Raw genomic sequence first — 19740 nt, 5'->3', positions numbered from 1 at the left:
GATAATGGAAGGAATTGTGCATCTCGGCCACAAACCCTCTTGAGATGTGCGGCGACATAAGTGTTTACTGTGCCCGTAGTAAAGCTCTGTTTCCCGTCTACTGCATTATGGTCTGTGGCCAACCACCTCAGTGACTGTTGTGAATTATCCACTTGGTAGAGGCGGATGAGTCGGCTCAGTTTGCTCTTTCTGAATAGTGCAGGTGTCTCCGCTGTGTTCAGTTACATAATGCATCTTTGTTCTCAAGGACTAGATTCCTAGAATAAGACGTCACTGAATCCTTCTTTCCAGCACCCAAGTGGTTACACAGCACTCAGGGAGGGCACGGCCGACCATGCTATTGTGTGTACCAAGGTGTGTTCGCCCGCCTGTAGATCGGACATGTATAGTATTTCATATCTGTCTACAGGGAAGAAAAAGCTGCTCGTATATCAGCACTTCAGATATTGTTACTGTGCTATGCAGTGTCGTACAGTGCCATCTGCGCAGAGGAGCAGGTCTGGGCCCAGTATGGCACAGGAGAGCGGCGTTGGGCCCAAAGTGTGGCGCAGGGTTCATGTTTGCACTTGGAACAACTTAAAACAATTAGAAAATACAATTTAAAGGGCAGGATGTGATTGCTGATTCCTCTTCAGCACAGTGCCTTTCAATATCTGATGTGCTGCTTTCTATGAACACCTTATGGCTGTGGTTGTTGGATAGCATTTCCATAGAAAGTTTGTAATTTTGAGTTTCTTTTGGTCCTCAAGTGTTTGTCCAACTCTTCTCACGTTTCCATCTGAGATTTGCTCCTGACTTGGCGTCCATCGGATGCTTGGCCAGTATTGTTCATGTGTCCTGTACTAATGAACACGTCACATGCCAAGTATTGGGTGGGCGCCATGTCGGCAGCGCGTCTCCACACTCAATACTGAAGTGAGAGGAGCTGGACCTTATAGACTGTTTGACGAGGATAGTAAAACCACAACATGTTCACGTGTCTGTGTCCATTTGATGAGCCTGCGCAGGAGAAGCTTCCACTTAGCGTTAGATAGGCACAGAACCGATGCTGACCTCTGCAAACAGGAGATAAAAGATTGGAAGCAAAGCACATTAGACTGCATGATTATGACAGGTTCCTTATTAATTGTAGGTGAATGACACAAATGGTAAAAATTGTGGAAAAACGGTATATTTTTCTTATTTTTTTTTTCTCTACTTTACAAGTTTGTATACTTCTCTCTAAAGAACGCCTCACTCAGCCACGGAGGAGTATAAATCAGGTAGCCAGACTTTGTATATGGCGCCCTACAGATCAGTAGGGGTTCTAGATACCACCATCCCCTTGTTATTTTCTGAGCCTGTCCTCCATATTCCTCCCCTGCTGAATCTTTGCAATTGAGAAAATGCATCAGGAGGATGTAGGAGATACAAATTATTAGTGGTTGGTAATGTTGCACTTGTAATGATGGGACACGTCAGGGTAATCATAATTTCTCTATCTCTTCATTGGGGGACGCAGGAAACCATAGGTGTATGCTGCTGCCTCTAGGAGGCTGACACTATGCAGAAAAAAGTTAGCTCCTCCTCCGCAGTGTACACCCCATCGACCGGCACTAGGATAAACAGTTTAGCTTAAGGGCCTGTCACTTGTGACGTTATAGCGATATTGCTAGCGATATCGCTGTGTGTGATACTTACCTACGACTGGCTCCCCCGCTGGTTATCGCTGATCGCGCGAGATCGTCCTGGACCATTTCTCGTCGTCAGCTTCCTGCGGTGCTTCCTGTGGAGAGACGAGCGTGGAGCCCGGCAGGAGGACGTCGGGATCGCCTAGTGTGACAGGTAAGTAGCGACCCCCGACCGCTGCTATGTCACTGGTGAGATCTGCCTCTGTCGCAGCTCACTAGCGACCACTTAGCGATGCACCAGCGATCCTGACCGAGTCATATCGCTGGGGCATTGCTAAGTGTGACAGTACCTTTAGTGTCATTAGGAGGTAGACACGGGTCTTTCACTAGACCCATATCTACCTCGGTGTTTGTCGTTTTCCAGTAACGTCTCTTCTTTTCCGATGGATCTTCTCCTTTACCTCTGGAGGGATACAGTGTGAACGGTCACAACTGTACTCCCACGTAGAGACTATAAGTATGGCATGTACTGCCACCCCGTATCATATGTTTAGTCGGCAGGACCCCAGCCCCTAACACGGAAGAGTGTTTAGGTGATAAGAACATCGGTCCTGGCCCAGTTTCCTGGCCACTCGCCCACCAGAGCCTGTCTGTGTCTGGAGTCATGGACGTCCCACATCCCCAAGAGGCTCGGACATCTATGAAAGGTCTCATGGATGGAGTGATGCATCTTTTTTCTTCTCTCCATCAGGACTCCAGAGGTAAGGAGGAAAAAGACTCTGGAAAGAAGGTACAGGTAACACAGATGAAGAAAGGATTGGACAGACAGACGTGACTATTCCCTTACTATTTGCTCTGCATTCCTCATATTCTTAATGGCAGCGAATATTTGGTGTGTTTTTTTTCTTGTGATTATGTGGTGCAGGCTACTTTACACATATATATTTTTGGGCCTCCGCGCTGCCCCCCCCCATTCCTCTTCAGGCTCTGCTTTTAATCTAGGCCCTGGCGTTTGCCCCTCCCCTTCTCAGTATCTTCAGGTGGGCTTTTCTCCTGCCCATTGTGAACAGACATCCTCTTCCTGGCTTGGGTGGCTGGCTCTGCCCCTTTCTCCCGGCTTCATAGCACTGCGTTTCTTCTAACTCTTAGCTTCTGCGGTTAGCTCCACCCCTCTTTCCCACCTCAGTGAGCGGGCTTTTTCAGTTTACGCCCCCTCCTCTTTCTCTGCAGTGCGGCATCTGCTCTCATTTTGGCACTGCTGGCCGTCCTCTTCATTTCTGTGGTTGCCATTTTCTGGCATCAGGACCCGGGAGGTAGCCCTTTCAGCAGGACCTGCACCCTCTCCTCCTGCAACGCCCTGCAGACGTCCTTGCCTCCCGGACTAAAGCCTGTTAGCAGTCCCCTTCAAGATCAGCATCTTCCTGTGAGTATCTCTGCTCTGCTGACTGACACTCCTCTGCACATATCTTTCTGTCCCCCAACCTTCTGACATCAGTTAGTGGGTCTGCTCATCATGCCTAATCCTAAAGGAGAGCTCTCTGGCCCTCCTGCCACCTCCTTCTTCCTCTGCTCTTGGCAAGCACTTTGTCTGTTCTTCATGTAATGGCAAACTTCCTTCAGGTTAGTCCTCTCCCTTCTGTCAGGACTGCAGCAGCCCCCCCGTGCCTACTTCCCAGGAGTCCCCTACCACCCCAGTAGAGAGTGGTGCCACCATCCCTGTGTGGGCTAACTCTCTGTCACTTATCTGTGGTGGACCTCACCAAGGTTTCTCAGACCCTGGTGTCAGCCGTTGCTAGCGGATCACAGAACACACCGGCAGTGCCTACTAAAATGGGCCGTAAGAGATCCAGGCAGGAGCGTCGATCTAGGTACTCCTCCCGCTCCATCTCTCCCCCTGGTCTTTCCCGTTGAACTACTGCTTGCCCGTCATTCTCCCCTGAGTCGGGCCAGTTGGTTTCGGACGCACTGTCAGAGGATGACTCGGTCCTTTATTCTGACCAGAGGAATATGGTCTAGAGCCTCATTGTGGCGGTCAATCAGGCCTTTAACATTACAGCTACCACTACAGAACCCGCAGAACAGGCGGTTTCATTTAGACGATTGAGACAAGCTCCCAAGGTCTTTGCTATACACAGAGCGCTCGAGGAGGTACTTTCCAGAGAACGGGATAACCCGACCAGACAATTCCAAAGAGGGATGCACCTCGACATCCTATATCCCTTCGCCCCTGAGTTCACGGCGAACTGGGCTGCTTCTCCAACTGTCGACTCTCCAGTTCCAGATTATCTGCCAATGCGGTCCTTCTGCTCCCGAATGGAGCATCCATCAAGGACTCCAATGACAGGATCATAGAGTCCTTTGCCAAGTCAGCCTTTAGCGGCCGCTTCTACATTGTGCCCTGCTTTTGCCTTTACTTGTGTGTCCAAGTCCATAGCTGCATGGGCTAAACAACTCCATCAGGGAATTCTTGCTGGTGCCCGACTGGAGAAATTGGCCGACCTCGCTGACCAGATTTTCTCATGCAGGGAAATACTTGGTATCCGCAGCTCTGGACGCCACTTCAGTCGCAGCTCAGGCATCCAGCAATATTGTGGCCATCCGATGGATTATTTGGTTTAAGGCGTGGCAGGCGGACTTATCTTCAGAATAGTCCCTCACCAGCTTGCCTTTCCAGGGTTCCCATCTATTTGGCTCCAAGTTAGACCAAATTATTAAGGAGGGACGAACTCCCTCCTTCCTTAGTCCAAGCCTCACCGTCCTCCTCAATCGTAGGTTTCGGTCCTTTCGGTCCTTTTGCCATTTCTCTGTGTCGGGAGAATTTTTCCCGCCAAGAGAGGCCACAGGCTCGCCAGGATAGGAACGAGGCTTCCTTTAAACCCACCCTTTCTTGGCGTCCCCTTAATGGGCAGGGTAGATCCTCCAGGTCCAGACCTGTCAGATCTTCCTCTGCATGACTCATCTCCAAATCCCAGGTAATCTCCCAGGCTGGGCGTCCGTCTGGATTTTCAGAGATGTCTGGCTCGCCTTGGTAGAGGACGCATCGGCGCATCCTGAATCTAAAGTTACTGAACAAAAGAGTCTGTCGGCAACATTTCAGGATGGAGTCCCTTCGTTCAGTAATTGCTTCCATGAAGTCGCAGGAGTTCTGGTGCTCCATAGACATGCAGGACGCCTACCTCCATGTCCCTATCTTCCCAGGGCATCAGAGATTCCTGCGTTTTGCAGTGCTGCAAGACCATTTTCAGTTTGTCATCCTGCCATTCGGACTTGCAACCGCTCCCAGGGTTTTCACAAAAATCATGGCAGCGCTTATGGCCATTTTGTGGATCAGAGGTCTAGTGCTTCTCCCATACCTCGATGACTTTATCATCAAGGCTCCCTCTTTTCATCAGGCTCAGGAAAGTCTGTCCATCGTTTTAGATATCCTGTCACGAGTCGGATGGCTGATCAACAGGGCAAAGTCTTGCTTTATCCTTACTCGGCACCTCATTTTTTTAGGCATGCTGTTTGACCGGATGTTGGACCTCATGGCATCCCGGCTGAACAGGAAGGTGCTGCGGTTCATTTCCAGGTCCCGCAATCCTCTCGTGGTGGGTTCCGACGCTCTGGCAATACCCTGGTTGCAGTTTGCCCTTCCTTATCGGTTTCCCCCTTCTTCCAAGGCTGTTGAAGATCAAGGCGGATGGGGTGCTGGACATTCTGATTGCACCGGATTGGCCCAGGAGGTCTTGGTTCGCAGAGATCGTCAATCTTCTCGCGGACGCCCCCTGGAGGCTTCCAGACAGACCGGAGCTTCTGTCCCAAGGACCTACCTTCCAACAGAATTCTCGATCTCTCAATTTAACGGCGTGGCTATTGAAACCGCAGTTCTGAAAGCGTCCTTATCTTCAGATCGGCTTATTTGGACCATGACCCAGGTCAGAAAGCGGTCTTCGTCCCGAGTCTGTCGGACCTGGATAGCCTAAATCAGCTGGTGTGAATCTAATCACACCCTGCCTGTGGCTTTTGCTCTCCCTTCCATTCTGGCGTTTCTCCAGGCGGGACTTGATGCTGGTCTGGCTCTTAGTTCTCTAAAGGGCCAGGTGTCAACGCTTTCTATTCTTTTTCAGAAAAACCTATCTTCTCTTTCTCAGGTCAGAACTTTCCTCCAGGGGGAAGCGCATGCTGCGCCGCCTTACCGGAAACCTGTTGACCCCTGGGACCTCAATCTGGTCCTGGTGGCCCTTAGGAATTCTCCTTTTGAATGTCTCCAAGTGGTCCCTCTATCTTTTCTGTCTTGGAAGGTGGTGTTTCTTGTGGCCATCACCTCCATTAGGTGCGTCTCGGAATTGGCGGCTCTTTCCTGTCGCTTCCCCCTTTCCTGGTTTTCCATCAGGCAAGGTGGTTTTGCGGCACCTTCCCTCTTTCCTTCCCAAGGTGGTGTCCAATTTTTCACCTAAATAAGGATATTGTCCTCCCTTTTCCTTTTGCCCAGCTCCAACCCATCCTTTGGAGTGTTCACTGCACAGGTTAGACCTGGTAAGGGCGGTGTGAGTATCTGGTTAGGACCACCCCCTTCAGGAAGACTGATTCTCTCTTTGTCATTCCAGAGGGTGCGCGTAGAGGCCTGCCGGCCTCCAAGGCTACTATTGCTTGATGGATCTGGTCGGTAATTTTGGAGGCATACTGGGTTAATAACAGAGTGCCTCCCCCTGGATTATAGCTCATGCTACCCGGGCAGTAGATGCCTACTGGGCGGTACAACATAGAGCATCCGCCCTGCAAAGCTGTAACCTGGTCTTCCATCCACACGTTCACCAAATTTTACAGGGTCCATACCTACGCTTCGGCAGACGCCATCCTAGGGTAGAAGGAGATTGCAGGCGGCGTGGTTAGTTCTCCGGCCTGAATGGAGTTTCTGCTGTTCCTTCCCCAGGGACTGCTTTGGGACGTCCCATGGTTCGTGTGTCCCCCAATGAAGCGATAGAGAAGACAGGATTTTTGGTTACTCACCGTAAAATCTGTTTCTCAGAGCCTTCATTGAGAGTCACAGCACCCTCCAGTGTTTATCAACTCTGCTTACTGTGTTATATTGTTACCATTTGAGTTGTCTTTATTTCTTTTCTATGTTACTTATCCTACTGCTTTCTCACTAACTGATTATCCTAGTGCCGGTCGGTAGGGTGTACACTGCAGAGGAGGAGCTAACTCTTCTTTTGTGCATAGTGGCAGCAGCATACACACCATGGTTTCCTGTGTCACCCAATGAAGGCTCTGAGAAACAGATTTTACGGTGAGTAACCAAAAATCTTGTTCTACCCTCTTGTAGTGTTCTCGTACATCGCACATCAACTTCTGGAAACTGTTTTATATGCGCTGTTAATTGCACACATTTCATTATATTGGGCCTCGTGGTGGTGTAGCTGGCACTACATACATGTCTGGGTATAGAGGTGATGATGTTCCTGTGTGCTCTGCAGATACCTTCATTTATTGGATGGCAAAGAGAACTACCCGTGCTTGGTAGATGCCGAAAATGCCGTCATCTCCTTCCCACCGATCACAAATAGTGACAAGACCAAGGTATGGTGCTGAGATATTTCTGTTGTAGTTCAAATTCCAATTTGTGGAATTTTGAGTATAATCTGCAATAAAAAAAATTAGCAATTCCAAAATGTTAATTGTTTATATTTTAATTGATTGCCTAAAGGATTCGTCATTCTACCTTTTTGTTGCCAACCCCCTAATAAGCTAATGGCAGGGCATCCCTGTGTGGTCCTCATGATCATCGGTGGGGAATTTTCAGCTCACGTGTAATTTTTACTGCCTCCATAGGGGAAATAAAGTAATACAAAGTCCCTATAGAAATCAAATCTGTGCAAGTAATGCATGGATGTTTCAGGTCTCCCCCCCCCCAGAGTAATGCCCTCTGTAGGTTGGGTGTATTGTTCTCGTAAACCAGTCGCTCATGCTTATTTCCGGTACGACACCCCCCCCCCCCCCCCCAACTCCTCCCACTGATGAGTGATAATGCCTACGGTACCAGTGAAATTTAACACCACTAGCAATGTTACATGTTTTCCCAGATCATTAAGTCCACCCGGGACCTTCTCCTCGAGGTGACCAGTTCCAGCAGCTTGCAGATTTGTAAAGATGTCATGGATGCCCTCGTTGCTGTGAGTCCTGCTTTTACCATGTCTCTCAGATGTTGCCTTTTTTTTATTATACTCCTTGCTGTTGTAAAATGCTCTTTGGTAAGAATGGACTTCATGGATCAGGATTATGACTGATGGCACGTGTTCTGCGGATTGTGGGAATCCCAGTACTACAGCAGCTGTTAGGATTTATAGGGCATGGTAATAATGGGAAGTGCTGATCTACTTCTTATAGGACACCTGACCGTTTCCTTTACAGAGAATCTGCATTGTAAGTGAATAGAAGTCCTTGGGCCGAAAATATAGCTCCCATGACTCGCACCGCAGCTGCTGCAGAACTTCACAATACAGTCCTCAACTACTGAGAAACTTTGAAATACGCCTCTGAGTCACAAGTGTTTTTTTCTTTTTCCAATCCCCCCCCCCCCCTTGTAACCAATCTAGATCTCGGAGAAAGTTATCTGTATGGAGGAGTCTTTGCTTTTCCGCCCTAGTTTTCACTTGTACCGTTTCTCTGTACAAGGAGGTACCTCGGGGTGCTATTTCTGGATGCGCTGTGTCTTCAATGGAAATAGGACAATGCTGGGGTGTAATTTCATCTCTTCTGATAATGCACAATGATGTACCGCCGGCAGTGGAACATCTCTTCTGCTTGTGATGTGTTGGGAGAGATCTGCTAATGTGCGCTACGTGTTAAGTAGGACAGTAAAGATGTGGGCATCAACCAGAGCAGAAACGAGTGCTTGGTACAGGCGGAGAACCAATTTGGGGGACAGGGTCTTTCAGAAGTATATTAGTCATTAGACTTGTATCCTTGTTTTGACTTTTCCTGATGGTAGCTAGTCATATAGTTGTGAGAAATGTCTGCTTTGCGAACTTGCGGCTAAATCATCATTTGGATGACCGCTAACTAAAATTTGTGGTGGGGTGTTTTAGGAATCCCATAATTAACTCCAGAAGGCAGAGACAATATTATGCTGAAAGTAGTAGCAAATATATCTCAACTGACCTGTAACAAGAATGGTCAGGTCGCGGAGATATGTAGGGGAGAAAGCACTGATGGACTCTGCAGATCATCTACGAAGAGGACTAATTGTTGTATCGTTCTTTGCTAAACCAAATTCATGAAATCATTAAATGGGGTTGGGAATCGGGGCTGTGGAGTTGGTAAGCCAAACCTCCGACTCCTTAATTTTCCTGACTCCGACTCCACAGCACTGGTCACTACTGAGCATGTACATAAAGTGCAGCACAGGCTCATCTCATCTACGACTCCACAGCACTGCCTCACTACTGAGCATGTACATAAAGTGCAGCACAGATTAATCTCATCTACAACTCCACAGCACTGGTCACTACTGAGCATGTACATAAAGTGCAGCACAGATTCATCTCATCTATGACCCTACAGCACTGGTCACTACTGAGCATGTACATAAAGTGCAGCACAGATTCATCTCATCTATGACTCCACAGCACTGGTCACTGCTGAGCATGGACATAAAGTGCAGCACAGATTCATCTCATCTATGACCCCACAGCACTGGTCACTAATGAGCATGTACATAAAGTGCAGCACAGATTCATCTCATCTACAACGCCACAGCACTGGTCACTACTGAGCATGTACATAAAGTGCAGCACAGATTCATCTCATCTACGACTCCACAGCACTGGTCACTACTGAGCATGTACATAAAGTGCAGCACAGATTCATCTCATCTATGACTCCACAGCACTGGTCACTACTGAGCATGTACATAAAGTGCAGCACAGGCTCATCTCCACAACTCCAACTCCACAGCACTGGTCACTACTGAGCATGGACATAAAGTGCAGCACAGATTCATCTCAGCTAAAAGATGAGATCAGGAACAGAATAGACATTTATAGGACCTTTCATAACTTTCCTAAATTCTTATAAAAACATTTACAGCACATCCTGCATTGTACTACTGTACTCAATGTATTATACGGTATAGTTTAGGATTCTGTCCATTTTATACTGACTTGAACTCCACCAAAATTGACTCCCAACTCCACAGCCCTGTTGGGAATGGTAGGACAATTGCCGAACACAAGGATGTCTTTGTCTCTAAAGATCAATCAATGTGAACTCCTGTGAAAGCTCTCCAAATTCAGGTCTGAACAGACTGCAGTAAATGGCCCAATATCTGCCTATCCCCATTCCGATGGGTCAACTTGTTCACAATCTAGACAATGGATGGGGCTTATAAAACAAAAAAATAGTAGTAGTAGTATTATAGGGGGCGGTATGTGTATATAGCTGTCATTTCTCGACTATATATATATATTTTTTTTATTTTTTTTTTTTTTTTTTTTTTTTACAATGAAGGCAGTAGGGTCCCCCTCTCATCAGTTCAGTCAAACCCCCCCCCCCCCCCCACCCGCACGTTGCTACACAGTAGGGTCACCTTCAGTCTGACTCGCCCATACTCCGCACGTCCCTACACTGGTCACCTCATTAGCCATTTTCATAGCTAGCTGGGACATTAGTTGCCACTGGCAGCATCAATTAACTTCTTCTTTTGTGTACCTCTTTCGGTAGCCCCGCGTTGCGCGAGGTGATGTGCTAGAGTTAAGTAAATTGCATTAGTTAACTGTAACCATAAATATAAAAAAAAAAAAAACACAACCACCTGCGTCCTAGTTCAATGCAAGTTGTGCGCATCAGTCGTCCATGAAATAACTACAATTCTCTGAACAGCGTGGGGTCGTCTTCCCTCCTTATTCCACTAATTGAGGATATTGCAGTTCCTTACGTTTTAATTCTATAGTAACACAAATATTCTGGTAAGACGTGCAACGTCCATCACTAAGTACATGTGCATGGCTCCTGGGAACTTCAGGGGAACATCTTAGGATAGGAAGTCACTATTGTTTCATCACAACCATTGTCCTTTCTGGTCAAGCCAGTTTCACGTCTCCTACAGCGGCCGCTCTCAGGTGCAGCATGGAGGACAGCGTCAGGACTGTGTGTATGTATGTATGACCTGATAATAAATATCATACACGTTTCACACTATGGATCGACACTCCGCCGCTGCTCCTTACTGACATTGGTGTTTCTCATTCTACAGAAAATGGCGGAACTGAATAAATTCACTCTGGAGAACAAAGAGGAGGAGGTTACCTCAGACTCGGAGGCTGACGGAGGAGGTGACGACCATGGACACCCAGCGGCTGTTCCGAGCCCGGACGCACAGGGCAGCTGCCATCTTGTGCTGGAGCAGGTGCGGGTGGCTGATGCAGACGGAAACCTCAAAGTTTTATACCCTTCGAAAACCGACCTGAACCTGAGTTCTTCATCGTTCGCGGTTGTGCGTTAGCAGCGCTGTTCACTACTATCAGTGTATTTATTTTTTTATTAACCTTTTATGTTTTACTCTTGTCCTCGTGCTGCTGGCCCTGACATAATTACACCCATACTGTAGTAACGCTGTGCAGCCTGATTATTTCTCACAGTCCTGCTTTAGGGGGGTGGGATTGCCTAGCAACTGCTTTGGGCGACCACCCGCACATGAGGCTGAGGAGCCATACAGGTTCACATGGAGATCCGATCTAAAAAGTCTTCATAGACTGCTTGGCAAAGTCATTTATTTTTATAGAAAATCCTGTTCATTATTTATATGTTTAATATATCCGATACTATGGGTGATCATCATTTTCCATAGTCCCCAAAGGGGATGGGCCACTCTAAGCATAATACAAAATTCACACATGGGAAGAGCATACTGCCCAATATAAATGAGCATGAAAAAGAATAAGATTAAAAAATCCTTTTATTAAACATTACATAAAACCACACAATCATAGTAATAGTAGATGAAATAATCAGTGTTTGGGAGACAACAAACAGATTCCCCAGAACTAATTCATAGCCAAGGCACAAGCGAAGTGCACCATAGGAAATATTCCTAAAAAGAAGGAAGGCGAAAAAGTGCCCATGTCATGACCTCTCCCCATGTATACAGAAAGCACGTCTCTTTGAATCCCATAAATGTTCAATATATGTACATGTCTATATGCAAAATACAGAGACTGCAAATAAGATTACACAATAATCAACATACATGGAGACGCCTGCCAGTGGGGCTGTGCCTACCCTTCTGAATAAAGTGACGGTGCAGATCAAAGTGCCATATCGTGCTTACCCATATGGGTGAATATCTAGATACCAGGAACGTGCCCCGACGCACGTTTCGCCTGTCTGGCTTCCTCGGGGGGCAGTCAAATTATTTATATGAGGAGTTTATTTTCTTTTTTTTTAGCCTTTTGACTTTACTTTTCCTTTTTTTTTTTTTTTTTTTTTTATTATTTTAGTAGTTTCCTGTAGCATCTTCTTAAAACACAATTATTTTTTTTTTTTTTTAAAACACATTGAGGGGAAAAAAAACGCTCAGTATGAACAGAGCCTAAACGTATTTTCTTCATCCTCCCTCTTGTGGTCTCACCTCCTAAGCCACTGGCATCGCTAGCGCACATGAAAGCGGTTTTGGGAGAAAATACAGAAGCTTTAGTTTGTTTTTTGTTTTGTGTACCTCATTCACTTGAGCGTCAAATGTTTTCTGTGCAGGTTAATTTTGTACATTAATGCTATTAGAATGGTCAATCTAACCTTATTATTCAGTGCTACCAATCAGTTCAGTTGTTATAAAGTGCCCTGGAAAGCAGATCTTTCACCCATGAGTGAGGGCTCCGGCTGGGGGGCAGATTGCTGCAGCCTCTCCCTAATTTCTTTATCGGACATCAGAAAGCCAGTAAATTGTCAGTATGTTTCTGGAGTATAGGAGCAATTTGTATATTTCCCAGAGAATCATTGCGGCTTAAAGGTCTCCTCTAGAGTTGAGCGACTTTGGTCGGATCGGGTTTCGTGAAACCCGAATGAAACAAAATAAGTTTCAGATGAAACTCGTCCGACTAGAGCAAAACAAAGTCGGAGTTTCGTCCGAAACCCGACCCCAATGCAAGTCAATGGGAAATAAAAGTCGGACGAAACTCCGACTTTTTTTGCTCTGGTCGGACGAGTTTCATCTGAAACTTATTTTGTTTCATTCGGGTTTCACGAAACCCGATCCGACCAAAGTCGCTCAACTCTAGTCTCCTCACCTTGGCGTGTCCATCTCAGCAAGGAGGAACATTAACCCTTGGATCCTGGAGTGTAAGAGGAAACTGGAAAGCCCAAACTAGCTTGAATATTTTGTCACTGGTCCAATGTGAGCCCTGCAGCCCTCCAAACCTGCAAGGCAGCAATGCTTACTACCACCCAATTCTTCTGCCCCCAATACACATGGAATTTCGAGACTGAGCCAGTCACTAGGTCACCTCTTGGGGTAATCCTATAATTGTGCATTTCCTGGTCCGCTGTCCAGACATCGACATACCTGAGCTATTGACTTCTGGGTGGAACAAAGGACTGGGCATTTGGTAACAGTAGTTCCTGGCACCGGAGTGTGCGAGACCCAGCGAGACTTGGCAGCAGAATATGTTTTGTCTCTATGTTCCAGGCATCATGTTCTCTAATCTACAAGAGCCGTTTATTTTTATTTTTTTTTCTCTTATAAGACTGGGTACAAGTGTTTGCTGCTCTTAGAGATCATTGTGGCATAAAGAAGTGGTGCATTGGACACAAACGTTCTCTGGGGCTTTTATGGTCTTCATCACTGCTGCGGTGCATTGTGTACATGTGCAATCACTCACCTACGTTTATTGGACATGTACCTTTTTTTTTTTTTCTCTTTTGCCAAAATTTTGAATTTTTACCATAAGTGTGTTACAAGTAAATTTCAATTTTTGTAATGTTCTCAATACTCCATTTCGGTTGTGACAAGTAACTTTGCAAAAATCCCAAATGTGCTTTTTTTCTGGTATGAAGAAAGATGGATGTCTTTCAAAAGACACCTAACAAAAATTTTCTAGCCCCTTCCTTCCCAGCTTTCTGGGTTTCTATCAGTTATCTGCTCACATGTTAAATAAAAACTGGAACTCCCATTTAATCCTCTCCTGTTAAGCAACTATTTGCTCATGTAATAATGGCTGCCAGTCGGACGTGACTTGGATGAGTAAAGGGGGTTTTACACTAAGCAATATCGCTAGCAATATCGCTAAAACGTCACTGGTTTTGTGACGTTATAGCGATATTGCTAGCGATATCGCTATGTGTGATACTTACCTCTGACTGGCTCCCCCGCTGCTCATCGCTGATCGCGCGAGCATGTCCGGCTCCATTTCTCGTCGTCTGCTTCCTGCTGGGCTTCCTGCTGTGACGTCCAGCGACGCGTGGAGGCGGGCGGGAGGACGCAGGATCGCTGTGTGTGAATGGTAAGTATCGTGCGCTGCGTCGCTGCTGCATCGCTGTGAGATCTTTCTGTATGAAAGCTCACTAGCGATCATTTAGCGATGCACCAGCGATCCTGACCGGGTCGTATCGCTGGTTGGATCGCTGGTGCATCGCTAAATGTAAAAGGGCCTTAAGAAAAGGAAAGGTTGCTATTGTCCGGCTCCGCTTCTGTACATAGTACGCGCCTCTGATTAGCTCTTTACAGCTGTCCATATGGGAGTTGTTCGATCAGGACATGGCACACATTTTCCATACTGTTTTCTTTCTGTGTGTGCTGTGTGACTGTGAATCAAACAAGAATACTGTGATTTCTTATAGTAACTGCACAAAAATGGCTATTTTCTTCCTGAAACAGCACCACTCCTGTGTATGAGGTGGGTCTGGTATTACACCTTTATCTCGATCTCTTGAATATTGTTGATTCTAGAAGAACACCGTGGGAGGTAATGGAGCCGCTGCCACTTCCAAAGCAAAAAAGTAGCTTCTGTCACAGACACAACATCCTAGATATCACTGAATGAGATATTCCAGTTACAAATCTTTATTCATTACATAATGGAATGTGTTGAGAGCAATAAAACATAATAATGAACAATGTAAATCAAAACCAATATCCCATAGAGTTCTGGATTTGGATTGGTACTCAAAATCAAAGTGGAAAATCAAATTACAGGCTGATCCAACTTCAGTAAGAATGCTTCAAGATAAGGAAATGATGCTCAGTAGTTTGTGGCCTCCACGTGCCTGTATGACCTCTCTACAACACCTAGACATGGTCTTGATGAGGTTGCGGATGTTCTCCTGAGGGATTTCCTCCCACACCTGGATTAAAGCATCAGTCAACTCAATGACAGTCTGTGGTGCAACGTGGGGTTGGTGGATGGAACAAGACATAATATCCCAGTTGTGCTCAATTGGATTCAGGTCTGGAGAATGAGCAGGCCAGTCAGTAGCATGCCTTCATCATGCAGGAACTGCTGATTCACTTCAGCCACATGAGACCTAGCATTGTTATGCATCAGAAGGAATCCAGAGCCCACTGTACCTGCATATGGTCTCACAATGGGTCTGAGAATCTCATCTGGTACCTCTGGCAAGCACATGGAGGGCTGTGCGGCTCTCTAAAGAAATGCCTACCCACACCATTACTGAGCCACTGCCAAACTGGTCATGCAGGAGGATGTTGCAGACAGCGGAACGGTCTCCATGGTATCTCCAGACTCTGTCATGTCTGTCACATGTGCTCATGTTGAGCTTGCTCTTATCCATGAAGAGCACAGGGTGCCAATGTCGAATGCCAATTTTGATGTTCTCTAGCAAATTCCAATCGCACTGCACAGTGTTGGGCTTTAAGCACAACACCTACTTGTGGACGTCCCATATACCACCCTCATGGAGTCTATTTCTGACAGTTTGAGCACATAAATAGATGTTAGTGGCCTGCAGGAGGTCATTTTGCAGGGCTCTGGCACTGCTCTTGTTCCTCTTTGCACAAAGGAGGAGGTAGCGGTCCTGGTGCTGGGTTGTTGCCCTCCTACGGCTTCCTTCACATCTGGTGTACTGGTCTGTCTCCTGCTATCTGCTCCATGCTCTGGACACTGCTGACAGACACATCTACCCTTCTTGCTACAGCTTGCATTGATGTGCTATCCTGGTAGTGGTGCAACTTCTGGGGGTTGTAGACCTGGCCTTATGCTACTGTACAGTACCTATATGGGTGAGAGCAAGGACAAAATGCAAAAGTGACCAAAATAAAAGCCAAGAAGGATGAGAACAGAGAAATGGTCTGTGGTCAGCCCCTGCAGAACCATTCCTTTATAGGGGTTGTCTTGGTAATCACCTATCTTTTCTACCTGTTGTCTGTTCCATTTGCACAACAGCAGGAGAAATTGACTCACAATCGGTGTTGTTTCATAACTGGACAGGATGATTTTATAGAAGTGAGATTGAGTTGGAGTTACATTGTGTTGTTTAAGTGTTCCCTTAATTTTTTGAGTAGTGTATACCATGTCCCATGTTTTAACAAAAGTTGAATAACAAGTGGCCACCGCTCTGCTGCCTCCATAACATGCAGCTGTATGTAAACCTTACATCACAAAGCCAAGTGTCGGATGGAGTGGTGTAATGCTGCCACCACTCGACTGTGGAGGATACATGTTGTGTACAGTGACAGATCACACTTTTCTGTCTTATGGACAAGTCGGGGTTTGGCAAATCCTAGGAGAACACTACCCACCTGACAGCATTTGTGGTGGAGGAGGAATAATACTATGGCGATGTTTTCCAGGATTTGGTCTTTCAGGGTTCGGGCTAAGTCCCTTACAAGAGAAATCATAATACTTCAGCACGCAACATTTTGGACAATTGTAGCTTTGAAATTTGGGAAGGCCTTTTACTGTTCTCCATAACTTTAAGGTTACTAACACAGACCTGGTTGGGGGGTGTTTAGTGGAAGAACATGACCGGTCGCACAGAGCCTGGACCTCGGCCTCATCCAACACTTTTAAGATGAACTATAAAGTCTGAGTCACACTAGTGTATATTCTCAAATGTGAGAGAATCTGGCCAGTTATGCTAATGACACTCGGCTCAGACTCTGTCAGAGTTTGGGCTCAGTGTCATTGATTCTCTTGCATGAGAGAATGGTATCACCGGTGCAAAGAAGACGGACCTCTTTAATTTCTCCATTTTCTCTGTGCACGTACATCGGACTATACTCACGCACCTATAGACTTGTATGGGTGAGTGCGTTCCAATTATCGGAGTCACTCAGAGCATGCTGAATTGGCATGAGATAATCGCAGGCCTGCACTGCCCAATATTAGAACATTGGACCGATTGCTATCCAATAAAACATCACATAGCACTCGGCCATGTTATACTCCAGTGTGAGCGAGCATTAACGGAGATTGTGAGCCCAGCCTCCAACATCAATGTTTGACCTCACAAATGCTCTTCTGGATGAAGAGGGTAAAAGTTCCCACCAACTCCTCCAAAGCCTTGTAGAAAGCCTTCTTAGAAGAGTGGAAGCTGTTATAACTGCACGTGGATCAACTCCATAGTAATGTCTATGGATGTAGAATGGGAGATGGGAATGGCTCCTGTCGGTGAAATGTGGAGGTGTCCCAATACTTTTGTCTTTATAGTGTATTTTCTAAGTTGCCTATTTATTCTAGATTCATTGATGCATTAGAAAAAATCAGAAAACTATAAATACGTGTTCATCTGTGTTAAAACCGCTTAACTGCAGATATACCTGCGTGCCAATAAAAGATAATGGATCATCTGCCGGTGTAAGGTGCTGAATGTCCACAGTACCGGGCCTGCATTAATCATGATCTGTGCTAGCTCATGCGAGCCTCCACAGAAAGAAGAGAAAGGATCTTGAGTTTCCTGCTGACGTCACTGGAGGCTATAAAATGAATAGGCGTTTTGTGTAATGAGCACAGATCATCCACAACACACAATGAGCAGCAGCTCAGGTTGAGAGTTTGTTTGCAGTTCCCTGGAGAAGTGAAGTATTTTTTTTACAAGCTGCTAAACGGCAAGATGCTGCCGCAGAGAAAAGTCGCCTGGTCTGATAGGAAGAAGAAACCGAAAAGTGAAATGGCTTTGGGAAAATGTGGAATAAACCACGGGAAAGATTCTTCTTATCCTGCAAATCGTTTCCATAAAACATCCAGCTGCAGACCACATGAAAGTAGGAAAATGTCCTACTGTGAGGTGACCTGCTCAAGCCTGGCTAGACGAGGACCTTCAGGAGTTGGGAGGACTCTCAAGAAGAATACTATGGCCCAAAGTCAGTTCCTACCACCCATCAAATCAATGGGGACAGATGGCTGCCTATCGAATCAGTCCTGTCTTCTCTTGGGTGAGACTCTATCTGGAGGACATGTGGATGAAGAGGGCTGGAGGTCAAGCACATTTTCAAGGAACCCAGACAACTTTGAATCTGGAAATCAAGGAGATTCCTTCACTCCAATTTCTTCTTCAGGTTGTATCGTCAGTCTTATTACTGGCTCCTGGGAACACAAGACCTTCGGTTTAGAGGACTTGGTTACATCAGCGGTGAAGAAGGCTGAGAACCCAGATCTCCATGGATCTTGTCTACTGGTTCTTACCTCAAGAAGCAGTGGTGGAAAAGACTTGAAAGCTCAACAGATGTTTAATCTCACCAGGAGGACAGTTGGCCAGTCACAGAGATGTCTTAACTGGAACAAGACCACCAGAAGAGGTCTCTCAACCTGGAGGAGCTCCGAGGAACCTAATGTTAGAAAGAAAGCTGTAGAGAAACGGTCTTCTGGAGACTCTGCCTTTGGAACTGACACCTGGAGTGAGAGCGCAGAGGTGGATATAGAACTGGGACTAGAATTGAATACACTAGAAATGGACCACTACACCCATCAGAGGATTATTAACTGGATTTTACAAGTTAATGCTGCTTTATTCTCTCCGCATACAGCTGAGACCCTGACATGTCCCCTCACCGAACAGGACACCTCCATTAAGATTGTTTATGATGGCGATTAATTGGCAAAAACATGGACCTACAGATTGAAGAACATTATGTGGTTAGAACAGTGGTCTCCAATCTGTGCTGACACTACAACTCCCAGCATGCCCTTACAGCTGTAGGCTACAGTTTCCAATAGCTGGAGAGGAACAATTTGGAGAACATTGTGTAAGTCACATTAGCTTTACCGATGACTTATGTTACACCACGTTTCCACCATCCCTAATACAACACTTTACTGGGCAGTGGGTCATATTCCTGACTGGCAATTATATTCTGTAGATATGATCTTGTGTATATACAGTAGTTGTATGTGTATTTATTGAAGGGCTCGTATTATAGGTAAAACTTTGCTCTATTCCCCGTTGCTGGTAAAGGGAAGTCCTCCCCTACTTTCTCCGGACGTCTACATGGATCCATTAAAATAATGAACGCCTATTCATTTCAATGTTTTTTTTGAGAAAGTGGACAGGGGCCATTTCCCAGTATACCAGGTGATCATGGAGAAAGGAGGAAGACCTCCACACTGGACATCCCCTTTTAGAGCTGTTTATTTACATGTGATCATGAAGAGTCATTAGTTGGTTCTAGGTAAGGTGTCAGTACGGCAATGAGTTTGGGGTTCTTCATCTGCAACTTATTTTTTTTTTTATATATTAAAAATGGCCGTAGACCCCATTACTGAGTGCTGTCATTTTATTGTCAGTGGTGTTTGTTCTTAATGTGAAATGAATGCCACTCTATACATGATCTGTCTGATCTTATCTGTCTGCCGTTCATATAAGCTATTATACATCCATCTGTTACACTCCTATCACTGGGATGTCACACTCCAATACCCAGGGGACAAAGATTAAAAGCTTGGACAAAGTCGCAGGCCAACCTTCAAATTTATTAAAAAATGTCTACATATTAAGAAAGTTTTTCCTTATCGCCAAATATAATGATTTAACTTTTTCATGTGGAAACGAACTTAAAGGGGTTGTCCCACAAACAAATTACATTTAAGGGATCTTAGAATAAAATATTGGCATATTATAATATCTTATGTAAGAGCAGAATAAAGCTTATGGCCCGAATGCCCTAATTTAGATATCTAAAGAAAAAAAGAACCTTGAATAA

The 19740-nt window shown here is 45.8% G+C and overlaps 1 protein-coding gene across 1 annotated transcript; it reads left to right on the top strand.

Annotated features, from left to right (window-relative positions):
• Positions 1 to 5118: 5118 nt before the first annotated feature.
• Positions 5119 to 19296, top strand: LOC141098019 (uncharacterized). Its single transcript, XM_073585616.1, has 3 exons — positions 5119 to 7172; positions 7676 to 7765; positions 10846 to 19296. The coding sequence occupies exon 3, from the start codon at positions 17655 to 17657 to the stop codon at positions 18633 to 18635; it is 981 nt and encodes a 326-aa protein (XP_073441717.1). The 5' UTR covers positions 5119 to 7172; positions 7676 to 7765; positions 10846 to 17654; the 3' UTR covers positions 18636 to 19296.
• The last annotated feature ends 444 nt before the right edge of the window (positions 19297 to 19740 follow it).

Source organism: Dendrobates tinctorius, unplaced genomic scaffold, assembly GCF_039654945.1.
Source record: "Dendrobates tinctorius isolate UK_male_01 unplaced genomic scaffold, ASM3965494v1 ptg000086l, whole genome shotgun sequence".
Classification (NCBI taxonomy): domain Eukaryota; kingdom Metazoa; phylum Chordata; class Amphibia; order Anura; family Dendrobatidae; genus Dendrobates; species Dendrobates tinctorius.
The sequence above is the reverse complement of the archived record's forward strand: the minus strand, read 5'-3'. Positions and strand labels throughout refer to the sequence as shown.

Bases quoted from the DNA above. Each gene is read 5' to 3' on its own strand.
- LOC141098019 (XM_073585616.1), top strand. From the start codon at position 17,655: ATGCTGCCGCAGAGAAAAGTCGCCTGGTCTGATAGGAAGAAGAAACCG.